Source organism: Microcebus murinus, chromosome 2 (genome assembly GCF_040939455.1).
Source record: "Microcebus murinus isolate Inina chromosome 2, M.murinus_Inina_mat1.0, whole genome shotgun sequence".
Lineage (NCBI taxonomy): Eukaryota > Metazoa > Chordata > Mammalia > Primates > Cheirogaleidae > Microcebus > Microcebus murinus.
This window is the reverse complement of record NC_134105.1, coordinates 16390654-16417271: the sequence shown is the minus strand read 5'-3', so window position 1 is coordinate 16417271 and position 26618 is coordinate 16390654. Positions and strand designations below refer to the sequence as shown.

The window sequence follows — 26618 nt, the reverse complement described above, 5'->3', positions numbered from 1 at the left end:
ACTCCAGTTCTCCGCAGGCCCCCACTACTCCCTACTGCACAGTATTTGGCTGATTCACATGTTTATGTTACTGTCAGGCTTAAAGGCACTTGAGTTTGTGCTTCTCAGTATGAATCCTAGGCTCCCTGGGAAATTAGGCTTTCCAAAACAATCCTCTCCCTTGTGGAATCCAGGGAGTGAGGTTTACAGTGTTTGAATTTCATTCACCCTATTTTCCTTCCCCTCTCTGATCGTTCCGTTCAGACCGGATGAATGGATTTTTCCACTGGCAGGCATGAAGCCTGGTGCCGCGGGTCATAATTATATCCAGTGTGAGTCAGGATTTCCTTTATAAGGTCCTGAAATAGACATGGGAACTGGCAAGATGTGCTCAAAACCAGCTGAGGAGCCTCAGCCATTGCCTCCTCTATTGCACGGGATTCAAAACACAAACAAACAAAAAAAAAGAGGGTGAGAGCAGTCACACCCAACAGCACAGCAGCTGGTTGTCTTTTTAAACAGGAAGTAGCAATCACTCTATACGGACAGTCAGTGGGACCCATGGGGTTTTAAGGTTACCTGGCATGGCATCCATGGAGATATAGGGCTCAAATGGAATGGCCTTCTTTCTGTTACGCGTGATTAAGAAGACGCCCAAGAATGCGATGAGGCACCTGAGGAATGAGATAAGAGAGGAAGAGAAATAAGGCCAGGGGCGAGGCTGGGGAGAGAGACTTTCAATTTCGGCTGATGAGAAAAGGTAAAAAGAAGGCTTGCAGGCTGCTGGGTCTGGAGCAGCAGGAGCAGACGCTAGCTGAGTAATCACGGCTCGAGTGGCCCCAAGCCCTACATGCACCACAAAATGTAATCAGAATAAATTAGACTCTCTTGGACAAAAACTCTCATGGTTCTTTGCTTCCGCTCAGCTGCTATTCTCAGAACCTTGCCTTGAAAAATGGTTTTAAAAAATTGTTTAATGGCCTAAATTCAATCAGTACAAAAGTATAGAAAGTGAAAATTGGGCCAGGTATGGTGGCTCATGCCCATAATCCCAGCATTTTGGGAAGCTGAGGCAGGAGAATCACTTAAGGCCAGGAGTTTGAGACCAGCCTGGGCAACATAGCAAGACCCCATTTCTATAAAAAAATTTTTAAAAATTAGCTGTGTGTGAGCTGAGGCAGGGGGATCACTTGAGCAAAGGAGTTTGAGGTTAAACTGAGCTATGATCGGGCCACTGCACTCTAGCCTGGGCAACAGAGTGAGACTCTCTCTCTAAAAAAAAAAAACAACATAAATTAAAAATTAGTAAAAATTGGAAAGTCCTTTTACTCCCTGGTTCTATTTACTCAGGTAGGTATATTTTCTTCCAGAGTTTTTTTCTTTTCCCTATAGCTTATACAAACAAGCATGCTTTCTCAAAATTGAGGGATAATTTTCATGCATGAAAAGGCATAAGCCCTAAATATACAGCTGGATGAATTTTAGTTGTGTAATCCCCACCCAGGTCAAGATATAAAATATTTCCATCCCCCCTAGAAAGTTTCCTGTGCCCCTTCCCAATTCACGCCAACCTTCCCCAGAGGTAACTACCACTCTGACTTCTTTCCCCACAGATTAGTCTGTTCTTGAATTCATGTAAGTTAAATCATACAGTATATACTCTTTTATGTCTGGTTTCTTTCATTTGATAAAACATGTTTAAGATTCACCTACTTTATTGCATGTGTTAGTTCATTATTTTTCATTGCTGTGTAGAATCCACTGTTTGACTATACTACAACTTTTTTCAACCATCCTGTTGATCGACATTTGGGTTATTTCCAACTTGGGCATACTATGAATAAAGGTACTATAAATACTCGCGTCTGAGTCATTTTGTCAATATATGTACTCACTTCTTTTGGGCGAAAATCTGGAAGTGGAATTGTGGATCATAGGGTAAGCCATGCTTTAAAAAAGTTTGTGACTTTTTTCATTGAAGTGTTCTAGACACGGTTCTGTGTCAGCACCTATGGGCTGGCCTCGAGTTTCCAAAACGGCAGCGTAGCATGTTATTAGCTGAACTTACAATGATTTTCTTTTAACCCATGCTCTATTGCTGGGCGTTTCTATTGCTTCCAATTGTTTGCTCATACAACTAACTTAAAAATTAATAAATAGTCTCACACATCTGTCTTTGTGTCCCCATTGAAATATTTTTCCAAAATAAATGATTAGAAATAAATGGAATGTTGCATCTAAACGTATGCTCATTTTTTTAAATTAGTGTTGCCAAATTGTCTTTCCACATTAAAGTACCGCTCGAGTGTGGTAGCGAACTGGCCTCCTCATCCTCCTGCCAACATGGAATACTGTTAGTTTTTGCAAAATGATGGTGCCTCATGTAGCTTCAATGTGTATTTCTTAGATATGAAGTGAGGTTGAGAGTCTTGTCATGTATCAAAATGTGATATTTTAGAAATGTCATGGAGATTAAGGCCGAAAAGAGAAGAAAGCAGAAGGAGATAAAGCCCTCTGGGGAGTAAACTGCTCACCTCCGGGGACAAAGCTCCAAAGCCCAGCAGCTTCCCGGACCCTAAAGGACCGAGCAGCTGCAGCAGTAACAGGGACAGGGAGGCGACTTGCCTGGAATTCTACCCGCCACGCCCCGGGGCCAGCCTGCGGACGGAACTCACCCCAGTGCAAACATGCAGATGTGTAGCACGTCCTCCCCGATGAAGTCCAGGTAGAATATTGCGCCTACAGCGGCAGATAATAAAAAATACTCGTGAGCTGTTTTCAAATCGCCCACTTGCCAGTCTGTCTAGGATTTGGCTAAGCTCTCTTCCCTGCAGGAAACCAAAATGATCAAAGAGTATTATGACTGTGCCTGGTAAAATATTAGAAGAATGGAATAAAAGCCATTGGGGGGAACAGGCTGTCTTCTCTTTTCCCCCCTTGGGCCTCAGTGATCTCCATCTTTTGATTCTTTTTAAAACTTTTATTTTGAGATAATATTAGACTCACATAAATAGTCCAGAGTCCCCATGTACCTTTCTTCCAGCTTCCCCCAATCATATCATAACCGCAGTGCACGATCAAAGCCCGGAAAACAACAACGAAACACTGCTACTAACTAAAGCGCAGACGGCATTTAGCAGTGTTTACGCACCCCTTTGTCATCCTCTTAAGATGGATAAACAATGCTCTGTGTTTATGCTGTTGGAGCTCTCTAACCTCACGTGGCCAGCAGGTGCCAAGCCTGTGGTCCACTGCTGTGGCATGGGAGTGGCATGGGCTGGCCCTGGCCTGAGCCGGCCTCTGTCTGGAGTCATTTTGGCTCCACAGGTCGGTGCTGTCTCCCTGAGCTCCTGATTTCCTGCTGTGACTTCTGTTCCTGACTCCACCATGGTGCTTGCTAATCCTTCTAACCCTGGCCGGCATGCACTCCTCCTGACCAAGGTGCTTGACTGTGACGGAGCTTAGCTTCTGGCAGCTCTGGGTCAGTGCCCTGTGGCCCTGGGTACCGCTCACAGCGCAGGCCCTGGAGGGCTGTGACCCTGCTGGCTCCCACCTCTGTAAATGGGAACCGGGGCCCCGCCTGTCCAAAGCGTTAGGCAGAGTGTGTGGCCTGACAGCCAGGCCTTCTTCAAAGACAAGCCCTTGGTTCTTATTGGACTTTTTACTGTGAAGATTTTAGTCCTCATAAAACACAAACAAACAACAGACTCTTTGATATGCTTGCAGCCTCTGAAGCCACCTCAGAAAGAAAATAAAAATTTGGGGGTAGACTAGAGGAACAGGAGAACAATGACGATTGCTTTCTGAGCATCTGTGATGTTGCAGACGCTTCACCTACTCGTGATCTCTAGAAATCACGCAGAAGACGTGTGGTCACTTGGCCAGTGGCAGTTGTAGAGCTGGCAGATGATGGCAACATTGTTAAACAGCACATGGTATGGAGCAGGAGACATTCTGATTGTATATATTGCAATTCTAGGAGGTGGGTGTTATTACTTGCATTTTATAAATGTCGTACTGAGGCTCAGAGAGGTTAAGTGATGTTCCCAGAGCCACATAGCTACTGCGTGTCTGTGTGGGGCTGCAAACCCAGCCTCTCTGGCTCTAAATCCTGCACATTCTCCATGAAACTATATGTAACTCTGATGAGCAGAACAAGCGAGCAGACTCGGCCTATAGACGGGGCAGAGCCCCCTCCCTCCACCCTGGGATAATACCCCTGCCAGGGGAGAAGACAGACATCTAGCAGCTGGCCACTCTTACCTGCTGTGATAGCGACCGTTGTAGACAGAATGTAGCCCACGCTGGCAATCAGAGAAGAGTCATACATCTGTGAGGCTTGACTTAAAAACCTTCAACACAAAAGCAGTCAAGTCAGTGGGCTGTGGGATATCGGAAAGCCTAAGGCTTAAGCTGATGGCAGCAGAGTTTGGTTTGAAATATAAAGATGGTACGTGAAGGAATATTCCTTGGGTTCGTAAAAATGCCATCGTCATGTTCCAGGGCATCACGTATCCCTGGTCTGCAGTCCACACTTGGCTCCCTTCTTACCCCAGACACAGCCTGAGGTCCGTCCCATTTCCCAAGTGGACCATGTCCTTCCTGGTCTCACACCTTCGACCCTGTGGTTCTTATCACCTGAAATGCTCTTCTCCTCACCCCACTAAAAAGAGCCATTCCTGGGTCACTTATACACCACGTGCCCAAGAAACTCTTACAGCACTTATCATTCTGCCTAGTGTAGTAATTGTTCTTTTAGACAAATTTTCTTAATTTGAAAATAATGTAATCATCGCGATAAATACAGGAAAAAGAGAGAAAATTTGAGTCATTCCTATTAACTCCATCTGTGATAAACAGTACCCCCATTTGGGAATATATTCTTTGTCCTTTCTCTGCATAGCATTTTAGTTATCATTGTATAGTTGCTAATACCATAACATACCCCTCAATTGTGACAGTCTGCTTACTGGCTGTCCCCCTCCCCCACAATGAGTCCCTTGTGGGCTGTGACTACCCTCATCGTGTCTGTGTACTGAGGCCCTCCACACTGTGCTGACTGGTGAGTGACAAGCTCCCCGGGAGGCCTGCAGGGGCAGCTGAGTCATCTCTGTAGCCCCTGGAGTGCTCAGCACAGAGCCCTGCACCGTGGGGGCTCCCTGGTGAGGACTGGAATTGTTGTAGTAGGACAAGAAGTAATAATACCAAGGACAATAACCATAGAAGCAGATCCTGTTTATCAGACACTGTCCTAGGCACGTTCTCCCAAGGGCTTTATGTGACTGTCTTAGGTGGGAATGATTGCTGTTTTCATTTGCAGATGAAGAATCTGAATCTCAGAGAAGCTGAGTGGGAGGCAGCAGAGCAGAGTGGCGAGGGTGTGGCCAGGGGACAGATCTCAGCTCTGCCGCTTGCTAGCCTCTTGTCCTGTCTTTGCTTCAGTTCCTCATGTGCAAAATGGGGATATCATCACCTGCCTCAAAGGGGTACTTGTAAGGACCAAATGAGTTGGTTCCAGAAAGTGCAGAGAATAGAGCCCCTCACACTAAGCACTGGTCAGTAGCAGCTACTCCTGTGGTCTTGGAGGCCACGTGGCGGGTGGATCGTGAGCCCAGGCCTGAGCAGGAGCTGGAGCTTCCCAGGCTGCACAAGCCTCACCCACCACCGAGTCCTGCACGCCCACCTGGGCCTGTCACCTGCAGTGTTCCTTCCAGGCTCTCTGCTGGGCACCAGACTCAGACAGGAGCAAGACTTGGGCTGTGCCCTCACTGCTCTGCTTAGAGAGAGGAGGGAGCTCCTTGCCCTTCTACTTGGGAGGATCTGGGGAAATAACTTGAGGATAAGAAATGACAATTTTTAATTTCCACCCAGTGGACAAGTAGGTGCCTCCTAGAGATGGCAAAGCTTCTGCGGTCCCTGAGACGGACGGCTGCCTTGGAGAAGATGGAAGTGAGGCTGCCTCTGACCACACACTGCTCATATTCTAAGGCAGAGGGTAAAAACCCACAGCCACCCCGGCTTCCTCGATCAAGCGGCATAGACCTCCTCCATGTGAAGACTCAGCCAGTTAGCAAATCTTCCCTCTCCATGCTGGATGTCAAACCCCAGTGATCTGAGTTCCTGCCTCCCTACAGCTCACAAACAACTGGAATCAGGCCCCCAGGATGGAAGGGACCCAAATGATGAGGCCCAGCAAGAAAAGAATTTGCAACTCACGCGGCTTGGTAGATGGCGGTTGCCACCATGCACACGAACATCACGTAGAAGATGGGGTAGTCGAGCTGCAAGTTCCCTTGAATGGACAAGACAAGCATCCCGGCCACGGCCTTGACCGTCACCACTGTCATGGAGCCTGCGGATGGTGAACAAGGGCGTGTGGGAGACTCAGGGAAACACGGGGAGTTAGGCCCTGAAAGTCAGTTTGTAACCCCGAAGACTCAGTTTGAGAAAGAAGGGAGGGAACACGCACGGGTAGAGCCAACACAGTGAAAAGGCATCATTTGCATTGGGTCACTTGTGTGTCCCCTCCATGGACTGCTCACCACCTGTCCGCACAGGTGTTTCCTTTGGTGTTTGGAAACACCAAAGCAGGTGTGTCCAAGTGTCACTGCTAAACCCTGCCAAGCATGGGTAGGGTGTCCAGTTCTCTGAACCCTAGAGTGCCCAGCCCTGTGCCCGGAACATGGTAGGAGGCCAAAAGGATGTAGGAATAGATAAATGAACTTTTGAGTATCGGCTGTAGTAACAGCTCGGGAGGTGGTTTTTTGTTTTGTTTTGTTTTTTTCAGTGTTCAGTCACTCGTACTTTTAAAAATATTTCTTTAGACCAGAGGTCTCCAACGTTTTGGTATGCACACCACTATATGTCTCCACATCCATTTCCAATATACATATATTTATTTATTTTAACATTATAGTCATATAACACTATACTTATGTACATTATAAAACTTGTACAGGAAATATAATTTAAAAGGTAGAGAAAAAAATTATAGCAGTTGTAACATTTTCTTCCTACACACCCCGTGGACCCTCCCGCTCACCTCATTACGGAGACCATAGCTTTACTCAGTGGTGCAGAAATGACTGTCAGATCCCCTGGCCAAAGGGGAGTTAAAAGAAACCACCCCCAAGACGACACAAAGGAAGCCCCTGTCCCAGCGGGACCGCTCTGCTTCCCTGCTCCTCTCAGCCTGTTTATTTAGCCTTGTCCTGCCAACAGCTGGTCACACACCGTGGCTTTGGGCCCACTGCCCATTAGGCTAAGGTTTCCAAACATCAGCAACATTTAAAAGCAGCACTTGTCATCGGGGTGTCCTTGTTAGTGAGAAGGGGATAGGCCAACTGCCTCAGAACCTTCTGTCCTTCTGACTCACAAGGAGAGGACACTTCAGGACCATGATCTTTCCAATCCACTTGGAACACAAAGTCACCAAGGAAGGGAGGACTAATTCATGCTCAGCATGAACGGACCTCAAAAACATTACGCTCAGTGACAGAAGCCAGTCACAAAAGGCCACCCAGTAAGATCCCATTGATATAAGAAAGGCAAATCCAGACAGACAGAAGATAGAGTAGTGGTTGTCTGGGGCTGGGAGGAGGGGGACATGGGGAGGGACTGTTAAGGGGCACAGGGTTTCTTTGGAGTGACAAAAATGTTCTAAAAATTACAGGATGGTTGCACAACTCTATGAATATACTAAAACAACACTGAATTGCATATTTATTTATTTTTGAATTATATACTTTAAACAGGTGAACCTTATGGTATGCAAATCATATCTCAATAGAGCTGTTTAAAAAAATCAAATTACTGCAACCCTGTCTCAGTGACTGATACCTGTGTGGTTTACGGCCAGTGGCTGGGGTGGAGCTGGTGGGGGGGGGACAGAAGAGAAATACACACAGAGGGCACTTGTGTGCATCCCCTTGGGTGTTCTCAGTCGTCCCTTTTTAGGGAAGAGGGGGAGCCACCGGCCGGAGGCCGGGTCTGGAGGAGCAGCCTGGCGGGAGGCTCCACCAGCCCTGACCCCAGCCTGCTCCTCCTGCTCTGTCCGCTCCTCCTTCCTCAGGAAGGACAGGGTTCTCGCAGCTCTACTTAGCGTGTCAAATTAGGTGCAGGTACAGCCTTGCCTCAGCCTGAGTCAGGAGCCCTCTCCCCATAGCACCTGTCCTTCTAAAAGGAAAGAAAAAAAAAAAGCACCCAATCTAGTTTTGCCTTTGACTCCAGAATTCACTCCTGACCTCAGACAGGTTCTGCGTGGACCCTTCAGGGCTCAGTGCCAGCACCTGCTCCACTTCTGCCTTCCCTGCAATGGCCTGTCAGCCCCACTCGCCCTCACTCGGCTGCCCTTGTCCTTACTGCCCAAACGCACATCAGCTGCGAATTTGGCTACTTGTTTACTGCCATGATCTCCCTTTAGAATGTAGGCTCCCTGAGGCCAGGGCTTTGTCTCCGGCCAGTGCGGACCCAGCCCCCTGCAGCCTCGACGGAGACGGAACCACCTGAGCCGGCCTCAGGCAGCTCCTGTACCCGGAGGCAGCAGCTCTGCAGACAGAACCCATGCTTCCTCTCCACCCTGCCCGCCGGTGGCAAAACTCCATCCCCCAGGCCCCCACTTACCGAGTAACGCCACCAACAGAAGGATGACGATGATGTTGTTGGCATTCTTCTCCTTGTAGAAGTACAGCAGCAAGCAGAACAGGATGATCTCCACGAGCTGTGGGGAGCAGCAGGCGGGAGGTCAGGGGGGACCACAGGGACAGGCCAACCTGGGGGACTCCAGGTGGGCCGGCCTGTAGCTTAGGCCACTGATCCCATCAAAGTCACAGGCACTAAAGGTGAAAGGGAAGTGAAACAAGCAGCATTTCCCAAATACTGACAGATACTCAGTGGACAAGGGAAGCACTGAAGGAACCTCTCTAACCCCTGCATAATACTAAGGAGGAATTCCCCATTCCCCGCAGGCTAAAGCTCTGAGGGTGACGTGACTACCTCATGTCCACGCGTCTTGGATGGCCACGATTCATCAGGCTGAGATGGTTTCCTCCCACCCCACTGCTCCATGGCTATCCCCATTAAAACTGGGGTCAGTCAAAGAGGGAGACGCTTGTTCACAAGCTTTTCGATCAAGAATCCAAGTACACACTGCCCTTGCCCCCAACCAGGCCTCCGGTGTGTGAGGCTTGGCAGAGCAGACAGAGGAAGGCAATGGAGTCAGGAAGACCTGGGTTGGAAGTTGGATCTGCCTCTGAACTAGCTGTGTGACCTTGGGCAAGTCACTTAACCTCTCTAAACCTTAGTTACCTCTTCTGCCAAATGGAGATAATAGTTCTTTATAGGGCCATGATCATAGCTTACATTTAATGAATGCTTAAATTTAATGTACACCAGATACGATTCTAAGCATTTTGTCTACACTAAATTCACTAAATCTGTACAATAACTCTAGGAAGTAGGTACTACCACAACCCCAAGCTGGTAAACGCCAGGGCAGGATTTGAACCTGGACAGTCCGGCTCCCAAGCCCCTGCATTTTCCCCCCAGGCTACACGGTCTGAAGGCCCCATGCCTGGTGTGTAGTTAGGATGTGGTCGATCAGCAGAAACTTACTATTTATTAGACACCAGCAAGTCTGAGTTTGAGAAGCTTCCCGCCTCTGCATCAACCACTTGTCCTTTCTACCCCTTAAAAGGCCAGACATTTGGCAATGACTTTCCCAGGAAGGAAAGTCAGCCCGGCACCCGCCGCAACTAAAGCAGAAAACTCTGACGACGCCACAGCCCCCCTGCCCCCCTCGGACCCCTACTGGAGTTTACTTAGTACAAAAACCAATGCAGAAACACTAATGAGTATTTTGAAAATCTAAAAAAATTTCTTCTAATTAGAGACCGTAAAACACAGCTGTGTTCATTTCCACGTTTCTTCCCTGCCTTTGTTCCAGTGAATGCGCACTTGCCTAGCTGTCATCGCGGTGAATGCGCAACTGTGTATTAGTCACCATAAACAGTCTTCATGTTTTATGAGGTTGTCATAATTATCTCTAATCGCCGCAGAATACTCCACCAAGCAGATGTGGAGTCACTCGTCAACATCCCCAACCACCGTGCAAGAGTCCGGGGCCCAATGTGCCCGTCTTCCTTCATGACGGTCCCTCATGGTCCCCAAACGGATGGGAGCAGCACTCGGCGTCATGTCGTGAGGCGGCTGTGCCTACGTGGGTGCCTCCCGACACCCCGTGAGTTCTGTGAGCATGTCTCATTGATTTTTATATCCGCAGTGTCTGGCACAGAGCAAATGATAAATATCTATCGAATTTGTTTTGGGAAAATCTCTCTAGCGGGCAGCATTGCCTGACAGTCACGGAAGTAACAGTCACTCCCTGAGCATCTACCATGTGCTGCGTGATGTACATGCTACCTCCTGGCTCTCCTGACATCAGTCCTAAGTCCAGTGATTCTTGCCATTTTATACAGAGAGAAACAGAGAGGGAAGGTGACTTGGCCAAGGCCACACAGCATGTGAAGGATTTGAGCCCAGGACTCAAAGCCTCTGGGGCAAAGCTTTGTCTGAAGAGGTGGGTCTGTGGTTCTGTCCCGTGGACATTTCTCCACGTCCACCAGGAAATTTTGGGGCCGCCTGCCAGCTGGGAGATGACACAGCCCCAGTCTCAGGGAAATCAATCCTCTGCCTTGCGGGCCATCTGAGGAAAAGGATGTTCTGGGGTCTCTGACTCAATCGGGGCCCAGGCAGCTCTTGTTGGGGGGAAACAGTGAACACACTTGTCAGCAGGTCGTGGGGAAGGAGGGTGGCCCGAGGTCAGGGGTCCTGGTCTTCAACTCCATCTCTGCTCATACGGACTCTGAGCAGGTCAGTTAACCTCTCGGAATCCCAGTTTCCTCACCTGTAAAATGATGACCTCAACTTTACAGGGATGTTGAGAGAATCTGAGATGATATATTTTAATGTAAAAATGTGCCTAGCACAGTGCAGGGCATGGAACAAGAAAATACCAGCAGCTTCACAAGACACCTTAGATGTTTCCCTTAATCAGTTTACTTACAGACCTAAGATGGGATACAGTTGGGGCAGGAGACCGAGCTCTGGCCGGGGGTGGGGTGGGGTGGGGTGGGGTGGGGGGTGTTAGGGGGCAAAGTTTCCAGTGTCTCCTAGGTTTCTATCAGCTTCTACCAGTTGTGTGATACTGGGAGAAAAAAACAAAAACCAGCATTCTTAAATTGTTTAAAATTCTAACTTGCCCTCCAGCCCCCGGTAAAAGTTTTAAACGGCCCCTGTAGAAATTTTGGACAACAAAGAAAGATGAAGAGAAAATAAAAAGTGAGTCATAATTCTGTCTCCCAGAGACAACTGATGGAATTTCAGTATTTTCATCCAATCCTTCATAGACACATTATACGTACATATCCATACATACCTCTAAAAGATAAAGTCGGCCCATACTATTATATATATGATTTCAGACATTACTCAGGACACAAGTAAAATAAACATTTCCCCATGAACTACATGCAAGCACCAGTGCAGGCAACATGTGCCACGATTCGTGGACTCCCCCACTGCGGGGTATTCTGGTTTCTGGGACTTGACACCTACCCCCGCCCCCGCCATCTCCAGCGGAAGGACTGCAGGCTTCTCTTACCATGTACAAGAGGAAAGGCCAGCTCACAAGGTGCCTGGTGACGTTCTCGCCAGTCATCTTCTCGTGACTGTTGGGTGCAAATGTCACCAGCAGGTAGGTGCCCACGACAGCCAAACCGCAGCCGACAAAGGACAAGACATAGCGCCCTGCGGGGGGGGAGACTGTCACAGGACTCACCACGCGAGCAGCCCAGGTGCAGCCTGCACTCTCGGCAGTGAAAGAACAGGCTTCCTGTGCAACATGCTATATGACCTATTACTGTTTGCATTTGGGGTTTTCCTATACTTTAAAAAATAAATTTTACTCCTTACTGTTATGTGTTTTTAAAAGAAAATTTTAATGTTTAAAAAAACTTTAATGAAGTATAACATGCATACAAGAAGTATTTGATGAATTCTCACACAGTGAACACACCCACAGAACCAGCTCCCAGATCAAGAAAGAGAACATTAGGCCGGGCATGGTGGCTCGCGTCTACAATCCCAGCATTTTGGGAGGCTAAGGTGGGAAGATCACTTGAGGCCAGGAGTTTGAGACTGGCCTGGGCAACATAGTAAGACCCCGTCTCTACATAAAATTAAAAAATTTGCTGGGTGTGGTGGCACATGCCTGTAGTCCCAGCTACTCAGGATGTTGAGATGGGAGGATTGCTTGAGCCCAGGAATTTGAGGTGGCAGTGAGCTATGATTGTGCTACTATACTCTACCCTGGGCAACAGAGTGAGACTCTGTCTCAAAAAAAAAAAAAAATAAATAAAGAAAGAAAGAAAACATTAGCAGGACCCCAAAATTCCTCACTTGTGCTCCCTTCCGACCACTAGACTTCACCCCCAGGGTAGCACCATCTTGACTTCAAACATCACTGATAGTTTTGCCTGGTTTTGTGCCTCATCTAATGGAATCATACAGTACGATCTCGCGTGCCTGTGTTCACTCAGTGTTATGTCTGTGAGATCCATCGGTGTTGTGGTGTATAGTGGCAGTTCATTCATCCTCACTGCATGCAGTGGTCCACCGTGTGGCCACAACACAGTCTATCCAGTCCATTGCTGATGGGCATTCAAGGAGTCTCCAGGCTTGGGTTATATGGGTTGCTATGAACATTCTTGTACATGTCATTTAGAAGCACATGTATACACTTCTTCTGGGTATAAAAAAAGGAGTAGAATTCATGGGTCATAGGATATGTGGATGCTCAGTTTGGCGGTTACCGTCAAATTCCAAGTGGTTGTACCAATTTACACTCCTACCAGTGGAGTATGAGAATTCTGGTTGCATTCTGTCAACACTTATATTTTGTCTTTTTCATTTAACCATGCTAGTACGCATTGTAGTTTTTTTTTTTTTTTTTTTTTTTTGAGACAGAGTCTCGCTTTGTTGCCCAGGCTAGAGTGAGTGCCGTGGCGTCAGCCTAGCTCACAGCAACCTCAAACTCCTGGCTCAAGCGATCCTCCTGCCTCAGCCTCCCAAGTAGCTGGGACTACAGGCATTCGCCACCATGCCAGCTAATTTTTTGTATATATATTAGTTGCCCAATTAATTTCTTTCTATTTATAGTAGAGACGGGGTCTCGCTCTTGCTCAGGCTGGTTTCAAACTCCTGACCTCGAGCAATCCGCCCGCCTCGGCCTCCCAGAGAGCTAGGATTACAGGCGTGAGCCACCGCGCCCGGCCAGCATTGTGGTTTTTAACATGCATTTTTATGGCTAGAATCACTTTATGGGCAAACTAAAAAACCAAATAATACAAAACACTAAAAGCGAACCCTCAGAGCCTAACATGTACCTTTTAAAAATTACCTCGTCCTTTCCCAATTGGCTATTTAACCTACTTCTAAGGGGACTACCTAAATACTATCAATATTCTACTCCACAGGCCTATGAGAGACTATTAGTGGTCCGGGAGGCATGCTCCTGGGTGAATGACAAGAGCCTCCTGCCTCTTCCCTGGGGTCCAGCCACACTCCAACTGAACCCTATGGGGTTAGTGTTAAGCCTCTTGAGGTCCAGCCTGACCCTAGGCAAGCTGAAAAGGGCTGAGAGTTCTGAGCTGCACATATGATGATCACAGGACTCTGGGTTTTTCTGGGATAGAATGAACTTTACCTATTTGGTCCCACTGTCTCCAGAAAATTTAATACCATATTAAATTTCTTTTATTTTTATTCTTAGTATAAGGCCCCATAAATACAAGAGGTGCTCAAAAAATGGCTGTTCAATTATTCAAAGAATGAATGAACCATGGTTAAACTCAGTAGAGTAAGTCTGTTGTCTTTCTTTAGGCAAGGATGGGTCTTACTCATCTCTATACCTGTGGAGTCCCACACAGATCTAGCACTGGGTGAATGTTTGCTGAATTTAATGAAACTGTGGCCAGGGAAGCCATGTATAGCTGTGCAGGTTGCTCACTGCACAAGGGCACATGGCTGAAGGGGTAAGAAGGGCTAAAATCCAGTCCATGCTCTGCTCACCAGGTCCTGTGCCTACAAAGCTACCCATGTCCAGAGGGGCCATTCTTTCTCCAATTCACATAGGGCTCTGCCTGGACTAGCATGGCTCTTATCCCAGGACTACCCAGAGTGCCCCTGGAAGGGACGCAAATCTCTATACTCATCTCGGAACCAGCCCAGGGTGTCTCCTATCCCCGCCCCACCCCCCAGCCTCATCATCAGGACTATGGCTAATCAGTCTAAGGCTTTTGGTCCTCTTGGCAGTAGTTTCAAAGCCTCCAGTTCTGCCTATTTTCAGAGTAAGATTCATTTCTCTTTTGGCTTCCCGACCCTACCCTGATCTTATTCCACAGCAGTGACTCAGAACAGTGGTTCCCAAACCTGGCTATGTATCTACAACATTCTAAAACAAATCCTGTTTTAAAATTTTTCAGACACAGGACCGAGCGCGGTGGCTCACGCCTGTAATCCTAGCTCTCTGGGAGGCCGAGGTGGGCGGATTGCTCAAGGTCAAGAGTTTGAAACTAGCCTGAACAAGAGCGAGACCCATCTCTACTATAAATAGAAAGAAATTAATTGGCCAACTAATATATATAGAAAAAAATTAGCCGGGCATGGTGGCGCATGCCTGTAGTCCCAGGTACTTGGGAGGCTGAGGCAGGAGGATCGCTTGAGCCCAGGAGTTTGAGGTTGCTGTGAGCTAGGCTGATGCCATGTCACTCACTCTAGCCTAGGCAACAAAGGGAGACTCTGTCTCAAAAAATAAATAAATAAATAAATAAAATAAAATAAAATAAAAAAATAAATGAAAAAATTTTTCAGACACAGAGAGAAGTTGAAAGAGTTGTATAGTGAGCACCCATAGTCCCATCACCTAGATTCTAAATTGATATTTTATTATATACTGCTTTATTACACATCTATCCATCTCTCCATCCCTCTATCCATTCATTAATCCTTCTTATTTTTTGAGTACATTTCAAAGCACATTGCAGACATAGTATGAACTTTATCCTGGGGAGCTTTATAAGAATGGCAATGCCTGAGCCCGAGCCCACATCTCAGTATCTCTAGGGACAGAGCCTGGGCCCGCCATCATGTCACTCCTCAACTCCTTGTCATGGCTCACAAGATCCTACATCATCCAGTCCTCCGTGACCCCAACCTCCTCCTTTCTTTACTCACCACCCTCCAGCTACACTGGCCTTACTGACACTGGACACATCAAGTCTGCTCCTGTCTCAGGGCCTTTGCACCTACTGTCCCCTCTATGTGGAACACCCTGCCCACACACCTGGGCATGGCAGTCTCCTGGGTCTAGGCTCAAAATCACCTTTTCAGAGAGTCTAACCCTGACCAGTCTAGGAGAGGTGTCTTCACTTCCTCAAGCCTCACTAAAACATTCTATGTTCCCTGAAGCACTCATTATAACCTAACATTATTTTGTTTACCTAGTTGTTCACTTGTTTATTGTATACACACACGACTGTAATCTCCATGACAGCGGGAGCTCCATCTGTCCTACTGCTGCGTCCTCGGCACCTATGATACAGCATGGCACTTAGCAGGTGTTTTGGGGGATCACTTCTCCACTCCCCGGGTTTCCATGTGGCGGGCCCTCCATTTGAGTGACACCTCTGCCTCTTTGCTGTGTTGGTCCACATTTCTCAACTGGGCCGAGCTAATCTATCAAAAAAATTTTAAACATGGGAGCTTTGCTCTTTCTTCTTCCTTCTCTGCCCCAAACTATGCGAGGCAATGATTCTGGGCAAGTGTCTGTACTCTGTAAACCCAAGTGATTCTGTGGGGGTCCTGCCCAAGGTCTAACTGGGAGCTGGGGTGTCCTGGGGGAGGGTGAGCAAGGTCACTTGGCCACACACCCGAGCTGCACATGCAGCCCAGCCTTTTGTGAGTGACAAAGTCCACCGTCTCATCTCCTGTGTCTGGCTCCCATTGCTTTAGGACTTCCCAGGGAAAGATGGTGCCTTGCATGGGGCCTCCTAAAATCCGAATAATAGGTGCTCAGTATGGACTGACCAGAATGAACGAAAGTCTATTTTTTTTTTTTTTTTTTTTTTAGAGACGGGGTCTCGCTATGTTGCCCAGGCTGGAGTGCAGTGGCTATTCACAGGCGCGATCCCACTACTCATCAGCACGGGAGTTTTGACCTGATCCGTTTCCTACCTGGGCCGGTTCACCCCTCCTTAGGCAACCTGGTGGTCCCCCGCTCCCGGGAGGTCACCATATTGATGCCGAACTTAGTGCGGACACCAGATCGGCATAGCGTACTACAGCCCAGAACTCCTGGGCTCAAGCGATCCTCCCATCTCAGCCTCCCAAGTAGCTGGGACTACAGGCGCGTGCCACCGCGTCCAGCGAAAGTCTATTTTTAAAAGTCTCACGGGTGATTCTGATGTGTCGCCAGGCTTGGGAACCACTGATTTCAACACTCAGCTCTGGGAGCCTGATGAGGGTGGAATATGGAACCACAGAGGGGAGCAGGAGGCACGCAATCCCTAAATCGGGGTGAGCTGGTTTTATGACGAACAAAAAGCGTTAAGTGTAAAATTAAGGACAGGGCTCAAATCACGGAACTTACTCAGAAACTCTTTAGGTTTCCATTTTTCTTTGATGAATATGATTCCTATGATGGAGCTGGCTGAAAAACAAAGCACAGGGAGAAGAAGATGAGCCTGCTGTCCGTTATGGGGTGTCCCTTTGCCCGTGCTCTCTGGGCTGGCTCATCTGCATTGGAGCTTGGTACCTCCCACACTCTCACTCATGCTCCCAAGAGCTCAGGCCCTCTGATTCCTCTGTTCTTCCGTTTGGAAAATAAGGCTCCTTTCTGAGCACTGCGTGCTGAGTACTTGCTGTGCAACAGGTGATCTGCACAAGTTATTTCTGGCATGTCCACCCTTGGAGGTGGGTGCTATCATTATTCCTATCTGACAAATGGGGACAGTGAAGTTGAGAGAAGTGAAGGACTCTCTCAAGACCATGCACCTGATAGGGGAAGGCAAGTCTGAACCCAGGACTGCTGGAGGCCAGGGCTCTTGCTCCTTCCAATGCAACACCTACCTGTGACATTTCCCCATGGTTCTTTTCTTTCCCTGAGCCTTCCTCATTCACAGATATAATCAAATGCCCTCATGACTGCCCTAAAGGACAGGGCTGGCAGTCACTGTGAACAGACCTGGGTCACTAGCCCAGTGCTGCCTCTTCTGGCTGTGTATCCTTGGGTCAGTCACTTCAGCTGAGTCTCGGTTCCCTGGTCTATGAAATAGTGTGTTGGATTCAGTTGGCCCCACTTGCTGATTGTTAAATATTCAGGAAATCATTGGTAGCTTGAAATTATTCAGTGGGAATAAATAATGTGTACATCATGTAAATTGGTAAACACCACAAACCAGGTCTTCCTCCTCCTCTTTCCCACTTTTCCATCCCTTCTCTCCATCTCCTCTTCTTTTTCTTCTCCTTTGTGTGTGTGTATCTGTCTGAGAGTCAGTTTATCAGCACACCAATGAACATAACTACTTCTCTGAGTTATAGGGGCAATTAAATAATATATGTAAGTCATTTGGCATGCAGTAAATGCCCAATAACTAAGTTATTATTATTAAAGTACCTGGAATGGTGATAGTCATAGGTATCCAATAAATTGTATTATTATTACTTTTTGAGACAGAGTCTCACTCTGTTGACTGGGCTAGAGTGCCATGGCATTAGCTTAGCTCACAGCAACCTCAAACTCCTGGGCTCAAGCGATCCTCCAGCCTCAGCCTCCCAGGTAGCTGGGACTACAGGCACGCACTACCATGCCCAGCTAATTTTTTCTATTTTTTTAGTTGTTTGGCTAATTTCTTTCTATTTATAGTAGAGATGGGGTCTTGCTCTCGCTCAGGCAGGTCTCGAACTCCTGAACTCAAGCAATCCTCCTGCCTTGGCCTCCCAGAGTGCTAGAATTACAGGCATGAGCCACTGCTCCGAGCCAGTATTATTATTTTTAATATTATTTTTCACTGGGTGACCGCAGAAGCTCTAGAACCCCTTTATTTCTAGTGGGTGATATCTGAATTCTCATCATTATAATTCAGCCTCTTATTTTTAAGAATTTCATTATTTGATTCTTATAAAAATTCAAAGACTAATATTTAAATCCCTAATCACCCAGATACTTATTCCTCATGGTGAATAAAGGTTCTGGGAATCCTTTGGCGATGCCAGCAAGGGGCAGAGCAGAGAGATGTGAGTATGAATCTAATTACCTGTAAGGGCTGGGGTGGCAACATAAATGTAGAAGCTGAGCCAGAAGCAAGACAATAGGAAAGGTTGAGACTATGGCAAACTACTCGCCTCAACTGAAAACATTCCAATTACATTTTTAAAAATACAGGGTGGGAGAAAACAGATCATGTCTGAGGACCTCATTTATCTAGCAGGCTACAAGTTTACCAACCCTGGTTAGGAAAAAAGTAGGTCTTATAACAGGATCAGGGAAAGCAAATAGGTTTCTGCTCCTTTGCCAACTCCCGGTGATTGGCAGTGATTGCCTGAAGTGCTGAGACCCTGAGGCCCCATCTAGGCTGGCTAGGAAGGAATGCTATGATTGATTAATGATGTCTGCCTTGAGCACTGGAGAAGCACACAGTTACCATGCACAAGCCAACCCTGATACAGAGGAGGCCTTAACTCCAGTTGCAATATGACCTGAAACATGACTTTCTCCACTAAGGCCTTCTCAATAGAGCAGTGCTTGCCAGCAAAATGGAAGGAAACATTTCAAAGTAAGTTCCTTGTCCTAGCTCCTATGTACAAAAAGCTATTGTTCACTAATCTACTAACAACTATTCTTTAAGAAGAATGATTTCTTTTCTGATGTTGTTTTATTTGTGATCTCATGAACATTAAAGCTCCTTTGTCTTTTAGTTGGTTCAAAGGCTCCGAAACACTGGTTCACTGACCACAGAAATCATAGAAGAATGGCAGATGAGAAAGTTAATGATGTTTATGAAATGGCTTCAGTGGATGTAAAAAATTGGAGACGAAGCTAAAGATGCATTTCTTAGAGGTGTAGGATATCTGAGCCATGGAAAGCTTAGTTTGCCTTGACAGTATAAAGATGCACAGGTTACGGTTTTACCTTCCTCCTGCGGTAGAAATAAAAAGCAATTCTGATAAAGTTTCTGAATCTTAAAACAAATTCTGGAGCCAGACATCCTGGTTCCTATCCCAGCCCTGTTACTCACTAGCTGTGCGATTTGGGAAAAGTAACTACATCACTTTGTACCTCAGTTTCCTCGCCAGGGATAAATACAGTATTCCCTTTAAAAGGTGGCTGGGAGGATTAACATCTGTAAAGCACTGAGAACAGGGCCTGGTGTGTATGAGCCCTTTGTGCTAGGCTATTATTATCAAAGCAAAAGCTGGTTTGTTCAATGAGTACCTCTGATCCTGGTGGTGACACTCTGGTCACACAGGGGGGTGAGCCCCAAGGAAGGGTGGGGTGGGGCCTGGTCTTACCGATCACGGAGACTGCGCTGAGGGGCACGATCAGGGAGAGCGGAGCGAAGGCGTAGGAGGCGAACACGCCCAGCTCACCCAGCAGCATCAGGAAGAGGCCCAGCCACCATGTCTTGGTCTTGAAATAGGCCCGAGGGTCCTTGGAGCCTGCCAGGCGGATGTGGCAATACTTCTAGAAATCCGAGAAAGAATGTACTTTGTCCAGATGTTTGGGGAAAAAATGCTATGACGTACATATCCCACATCTACCCCCCACCTTTAAAAATAAATTGGGAAGACCTGTCCAGTTTTTCTGGAGTCCATACTCTGAGTGAAGCAGTAGGATTCTAAACGCTAGGTAGTTATCCCAGGACAGTAGCTCTCCAACTGGCTGGGAAGCCTTCAAACGTCCCTGGGAAGCTTTGAAAAAATACACATCTGAGCCTCATGCTCAGATTCAGGTGTGGAATGGACATTCCTAATGCACAGCACAGGCAACGCACAGTCTCAGGGTGGGAACCACGGTCTAAGGATCCCACTTTGGCCTGGCTCTCGGGTTGACCCTCTCCATGTTTGGGATGCCCGCTCAGCTACACTCCCTTCTGCCAGCAGCACCTGCTGGACAGCCATGGGGGTATCAGTGGACCTTGTCCTCCCTGGGGTGGATACCGGGCTTAAGCATGGCCAATATTCTTTTTTGGGGAAATGTGAACTTGGAACATAGAAATCAAGACAGTAACCAATGAAGGCTAGAAAGTCGCGTTGACTTAGGGGGTCAAGTCTGCCATTTGGGGAGGACTGTGATGTGGGCTGCATAGAAGTGGATAAACAAGCAGAGCTGCCGGTCTGCAGAGAGAAGGGAATGAACCAAACAAGTAGCTAAGAGACCTCGCCAGTCTCAGCAATGCGCGGAAACACTTCACACACGGTGGGGGCTGAGATGCACAAGGTACAGGTGGACAAGCACACACAGGTGTCCATAGGGACAACAGTCTCACGCCTGCCCCCAGGAGGGAGAGCGGCTCGCTGCAGGCAGCAGCTGGGTAGCGCTGGCGGGGTGAAGGTGGCCAGTGTGCTGTGGGATTTATGCTGTCAGCAGGTGGCCAGTCTTAGTTTGGGTTTCCCAGCAGCAGTCCCTGAGACAAGGGATCGGGAGTAGTTTGGGAGTTGTTTGTCTGGGAGATGATTCCAGGAAGGGAAGGAGAAAGTGAGGAAGAGAATGGAGAATCAGTGAAGGGTGCATTAATGGGTGAATTTGTCCCGTGGGCAACTGGGGCTCAGTCTCACTGGGAACCCTCTGAAAACACCTGTGAAATTCACCTCAGCATCACTCTGCCCGGGGACAGGAGCCCGGGGCATCTATCCACTGACTCCAGTGGGGTAAACAGCCCCTCCCCAACACGCAGCCCAACTGCACCTATAAACCAGGAGAACCCACTCCCTGGAGCCCGCATGAGAAGCTCCTCAAGCTAACAACTTGCTCCAAAACACACCTGCTTGAGAACTCAGACAGGCCGAGGGGATTGGGAGTAAGGTGCTTATCTACAGTGGTGGCTACAGGGCAGCCCCAGTGACTTTTAAGTAATGCACAGTGCTGTAATCAGAGGTGTGACAAAACTAGGACAATTCCGGCAGCCTTGTAGCAAGGCAAACAGGAGAGGATGAGATCAGAGCCAGGAGGACAGTTAGGAGGTCACTGCACAGCCCAAGGAGAGAGGTGAGGACCAGGCTAGGAGGGTGAGGGTGGGATGGAGGGGGCCACCAAATCTAGAGAGATTCTGGAATAGCCCATAAGGTTCTGTCCCTAGTACTGCCCAGGGATAGAGTAGGGAAGGCCCCACAGAGAGGCGGCAGCTGGACCTGCCCCAGACGGTGCTGGAGACTGAAACTTACCTGGAGGTTAAGGGCAATGCTGACCACAAGGTGCCCAAAAATCGCCAAGAGGGCGCCGATCAAATTTTCCTGTAAGGAAAGCCCACAGGAGCAGATGTGAGTTGGGCCTAAGCCAAGGGCCCCAGGACACATTTGATACCAAAACTGGTCGCTGTCCCAAAACAAACCAGGAAAACAATATCCATCACAAAGCCACACCCAGACCTTGACTGGAATTTTACTACCCACAATCTGGTTGTTTTGCTGGTTTACAAAACACTGCCCTGAGTTGCACACTTCCAGAAAACACCATCCAGGCCTGGTCACGATGGCCTGACAAGGACTAAACCTGCTCTGCTATTCCCTTTTAGGTACTGACTTGCCACCGTGTTGTTTGGAAGAGCAATGTTCAGAAAGGAGAATTTACAAGAGAAATACAGGCAGGGATACTTTTGTTACCTTAACAATGTTTCCATGAACTCTCTCTACTGGCCAACTTGCTGAGGGCATTTTTAATTATTTACTTTATAAAAAGTTAATTTACGTCACCTTACAAGTAAGGTTCACAGTCCTTGGCATGGTATTTTTTTTTAACTTTGTAAAATAATTATCAAACATATATTTGCTGTAGAATAATTAGGAAATACAGGTAAATACAAGGTAATTACACAACAGAAAAGTCCCCTGTAATTCTATGTCCCAGATATAATTACTATAAACATTTTGGTTCTTATTCCTGCAAACTTTTTCATGTCCGTAAATTTAGACATCAATGGAAATGTTAATTTACCTTATAAAAATAAGGTTACAACCTGTTTTATAACCTTTTTAACTTAACATATTGTGAACACATTCCCCTGTCAGGCATATCTAATTCATCATTTTTAATAAATGTCAAATAACTCATTGTTTGGATATGCCATAGTTGATATTACTGCTTTGGGTATTTAGGCTGCTTCCTGCTTTCTGAAGCAATGCTGTGATTGAATATCCTGGTAGATACAGTTTTGTGCATTTGTGTGGATTAGTCCCTGGGGATCAATTCTTAGACGTGGAATTGCTCGGTCAAAATGTACGTAAGCCTAGCATTTAAGTCACACACATTATGTCCCCGACACACTTACTGGCATTGTTCTACCATTAAATGCCAAAGGAACTTCTGTCAGCCAGAAAATAATCCTCCTCCCCAGGATGTGCCCTTCCCAGCTCCTCCTCTGCTCACGTGGTTCATCCACCTGCTTGCCCTCCCTGGTGAAATCCTGCCCATTCTTTAAGGTGTGGGCCAGGCCCCAAGGAATCAGCAGAGATCAAGGCAAACACAGTCTTGGCTCTCACAGTGTTCAATCCATCTGCACAGATAATTGGCAAGCTGCCTCACAGTGGCCAGAGTTGGCCGAGGTGGTTTCCTCAGGACAGAGGCAGCAGTAAGGGTGAGGTCAACCTTGCCTCCCTCCTTTCCTCTCCTGGAATGCACCATGCTTAGAGGGCAGGTCTTCCCCGAGAAGAGGCAGTTGGCCAGGGATGAGGGCAGGAGGAGGGAGAAAGAGGCCTATTGTCTGAGATCCCCATGGGGGCTGTCCCTCACTTCTCCCCCTGCAAGGCACAGGAAAGACCCTGTGCTGGGAGCCAGGAGACCCTGGATCTAGACCTAGCTGAAACCTGAGACAAGTCACCTCCCCTGGTCGGGCTGTGTGCCCCCCACCCCCAGAAAAGGTAAGTGCCAGAAACTGACTTAGTTCACACACAGCTAGATAGCATAGAGCCAGCTGAGAGAAGAAACTGCATCCTACCTATAGGATCATAGCATCTCTGAGCTAAAAGAGACCAACCAGGCCAGGGTTTCCCTAACTGGGTTCCCAGAGATGTTAATGTATAAATGGGGTTCCAAGGCCAACCACACCATGTAGCTAAATAAGCTTAGGAAAAACCACTACATCATCGACCCACTGCTTGGAGACCCACAGTCAGATGTCGGAGGCTCTCTGGAGCTTCTCCTTGTCTAACGAAGGTTTCCCAAAGCTATTTGCATCTAGAACTCTGAACCTGGAACCCAGCCATTGGCATCTGTAGTAGACATCTATGATTCTCACCCGACTGATATTTTAATCACTTTCCTTCTCTTCTAGTAATAGCACCCAGATTTTGCTGGGGACCACTACCCCTCCCTCCATCCTCCCCTGGACGAGGATGGGCCTATGACCCAGGCATGATCTAAGCCAGGTAGGTCAGAAACTCTCTTCTTGGGATCCAAATCTTGGACTGAGAAACAGAGAGGCTGAAAAAAGGCTGGCTCACTTTGGCCCCAGGCAAGGCCTGGACAGATTATTAGTTCCCTCTCCTCAGATCCTGGAGCCCTCCTGGTTCCTGTCCTTCCCGAAGCTGGGAGCAGCCCCACAGTCTTTTGTTTAAGGGCTGATTTCTATTACTTGCAACCAAAAAGCCTAATAGAATCAATGCTACATGGAATGCAGTTTGGGAACATGTTTATGATTAGTCTAACTTCTTATAACATGGTGTTGTTTTCCTCCCCTTTAGAGATGTGGCTTGGGTGGACAAAAAGGCTGGTTTTACTTAAAAAAAAAAAAAAAAAGATGTATTTGTTGTTAAAGTAACAAATTCACAAATCTAGGCTTTTTGAAATAAAATCTTATGACAGAAGTAATTCCCATAAATCTAACAAATTATGCTTATGAATATAAGGAATCTTAATTTCTCTTAAATGTTCTAATGCTGCTCACATACAATAAAATGTTATAACTTTCCATTTAAAAAGTCAATTACAGGAATTCTACTTCCAGGAAGATGGAGTAGACATGCTTCTCCCCATTCGTCCTGCTATGTACAACTAAAACCTTGGATGGATCTCACATGTAAAACAAACATAAGACTCTGAAACATGGAGAGAAGGTGGCAGACAGGCTGGAAACCTGGGTCCTGAGGAACAACATGGTGGTGGGTTTCTTGGGTTTTCTTCTTGCCTCATACATCCCAGCCTTGGAGCTGAAGAAGCCAGCACCCTGGAAATACCAACAGGTGCAGGAAAATGCCCCATTTTCTGTAGCCAGAGGATCATGAGATGGGCGGCTACACAAGAACAAAACTTTTAGAAAATAACCACTCTACAAACACACACACACACACACACAAAAACATATGGGGCCAGGATAGGCTGAAGAGAAATCCTAGACTTCTACCCTTTCAAGGCTGTAACAAGGCACCTGTATGGCGAGTGTCCCCCAAATTCATATGCTGAAGTTCTAACCCACAAGGTGATAACAGTAGAAGGTGGTGTCTCTGGAAGGTGACTGGGTCATGAGGGTGGAGTCCTCACGAATGGGATCAGTACTCTTACAAAAAGGAGGCTCAAGAGAGACCACTCGCCCCATCCCCCACGTGAGGACACAGCAAGAAGGCGCCATCTATAAGAAGCAGGGCCCTCAACAGACACTGAATCTATCAGTGCCTCTGATCTTGGACCTTGCAGTTTTCAGAGCTATGAGAGATACATTTATTAACTACCCAGCTTATGGCATTTTGATGTAGCAGCCCAAATGGATTAAGATGGCACCCCACGTCCCCTGCCAGGACTACCCAGGAAGGTCAGGCAGGGAGCCGCTGGCCAGTGATCAGGCATCTCCCTCCCATGGTATCACTCGACACCACAAGGGGAGCCTGGACGTCTATCTTGGATGCACAAAAGTTTTTAATTTTGATGAAGTCTAATTCATTTATTGTTTTGTTGTTGTTCACACTTTTGGTGTCTTATTTTAAAACTGTTGCCTAATCCAAGGTCACACAAATTTATACCTATATTTACTTCCAAGAATTTGATAATTTTAGCTCTTTGATCCATTTTGAGTTAATTTTTGTGCATGGTATGAGGTGGGAGTATAACTTCATTCATCCATTTACATGTGGTTAAGAGTATCTAACAGTATTTAAAAATATCAGCATTGAAATGTGCCAGAAATTACATACATTGCAAATATTTAAACTCGTAATGAAAAATTTTAGAACTAAAAGAATGTGTGAGGAATAAGTTTGAGAGCCTGGAAGAAAGCCCTGCATTAAGTGTGGCCCTTGTGGAGGGTACAGAGCGAGGACTTCAGCCACCAGGGGAGGGAGAGACCAGGCAGTGGCAGGGGTGTGAGCCCAGCAGTGCAGTTACCCAGCGCCAACGTGGAGGAGTGGTGGTTACAGAGAGTCAACTGGCAGCCATTCTACAGGAACTGCCTCGGGCAGGTAGGGGACAACAGCACTCTGGTTCTGGCTCCCAAGGACACACCAAGGGTGCTCTGTTCTCTTTATGGGAGACTAAGGAGAGCTGGAGACAGGCTCTGGGAGTTACAAGGAAACCTGAGGGATGGTTGTTCAGGACACTGGGGGACCGACCACGCAGGTGTGGGTCCAAGGGTGGCCTGGTGGGATTTGCTCCTCTAAGTCTCGGTTGCTTCCTCTTCTGCCAGTGGAGATGACAGCACCTGCCTCTCAGCACTGTGTTGGGGACTTCCTGAGACAATCTGGAGGAAGCACTTACCTCAGTACTTAGAACCGGGGTGAACCACATGAAACTGCCAATATTCAACCACTTCTGACCTACAAAAATGGTAGTTTCATATGGTTCAACCTATGACTGGTAGCTGCTATTTTTTTCATAATTTTTATTTGAAAACACGAGGGGGTACAGTGTTCTTGTTACACAGATGAATTGTATAATGTCGAAGTCAGGGCTGTTAGTGTACATGTCACCAGAACAGTGTCCACTGTACCTGATAGGTAAGTTTTTATCCCTCATCCCCCTGCTATCCTGCCATTTTATTTCAACCCCAAGAGGCCAAGCTAGCCTCTGATGAGATGTTCACTAAATCCACAAGGATTCAGTCTGTGATGTTTTAACAACTCACCACCAGCGGAAGTAGGAGCTGCAGGGGACAGAGAAGCCGGCCACTGCGGCCACACAGACACGCCAACGCTATTTCAGAGAGGGGATGGGAGAGGTGGGATCTAGAAGTGAAAACTGTAAACGTCTCAAGGATAAACCAATCTAAGCGGCAAAAATACGCAAGGGTAAAAGGTTGAGGCCAAGGGAAAACTTCCCCTCTGCTCTCTGAAGGTTCACTGAAAACCAACTGACAAACAGGAGGAGGAAAGGCGTACGAGTT

General features: G+C 47.2%; 1 protein-coding gene across 2 annotated transcripts in view; it reads right to left on the bottom strand.

Annotated features, from left to right (window-relative positions):
- The window catches only part of NIPAL3 (NIPA like domain containing 3), a 45547-nt gene that overhangs the window by 6995 nt on the left and 11934 nt on the right, over positions 1-26618 (bottom strand). Inside the window, exons 3-11 of one of the 2 annotated variants that reach the window (XM_012750700.3) lie at positions 21478-21546; positions 19606-19777; positions 16685-16744; positions 11639-11784; positions 8602-8698; positions 6196-6331; positions 4243-4331; positions 2655-2718; positions 559-653 (exon numbers count right to left, since the gene is read on the bottom strand). In XM_012750700.3, coding sequence (XP_012606154.1) covers positions 559-653; positions 2655-2718; positions 4243-4331; positions 6196-6331; positions 8602-8698; positions 11639-11784; positions 16685-16744; positions 19606-19777; positions 21478-21546 — 928 coding nt within the window. The remainder of the gene's footprint in view (positions 1-558; positions 654-2654; positions 2719-4242; positions 4332-6195; positions 6332-8601; positions 8699-11638; positions 11785-16684; positions 16745-19605; positions 19778-21477; positions 21547-26618) is intronic. The other variant, XM_075995094.1, reaches the window with a different exon arrangement.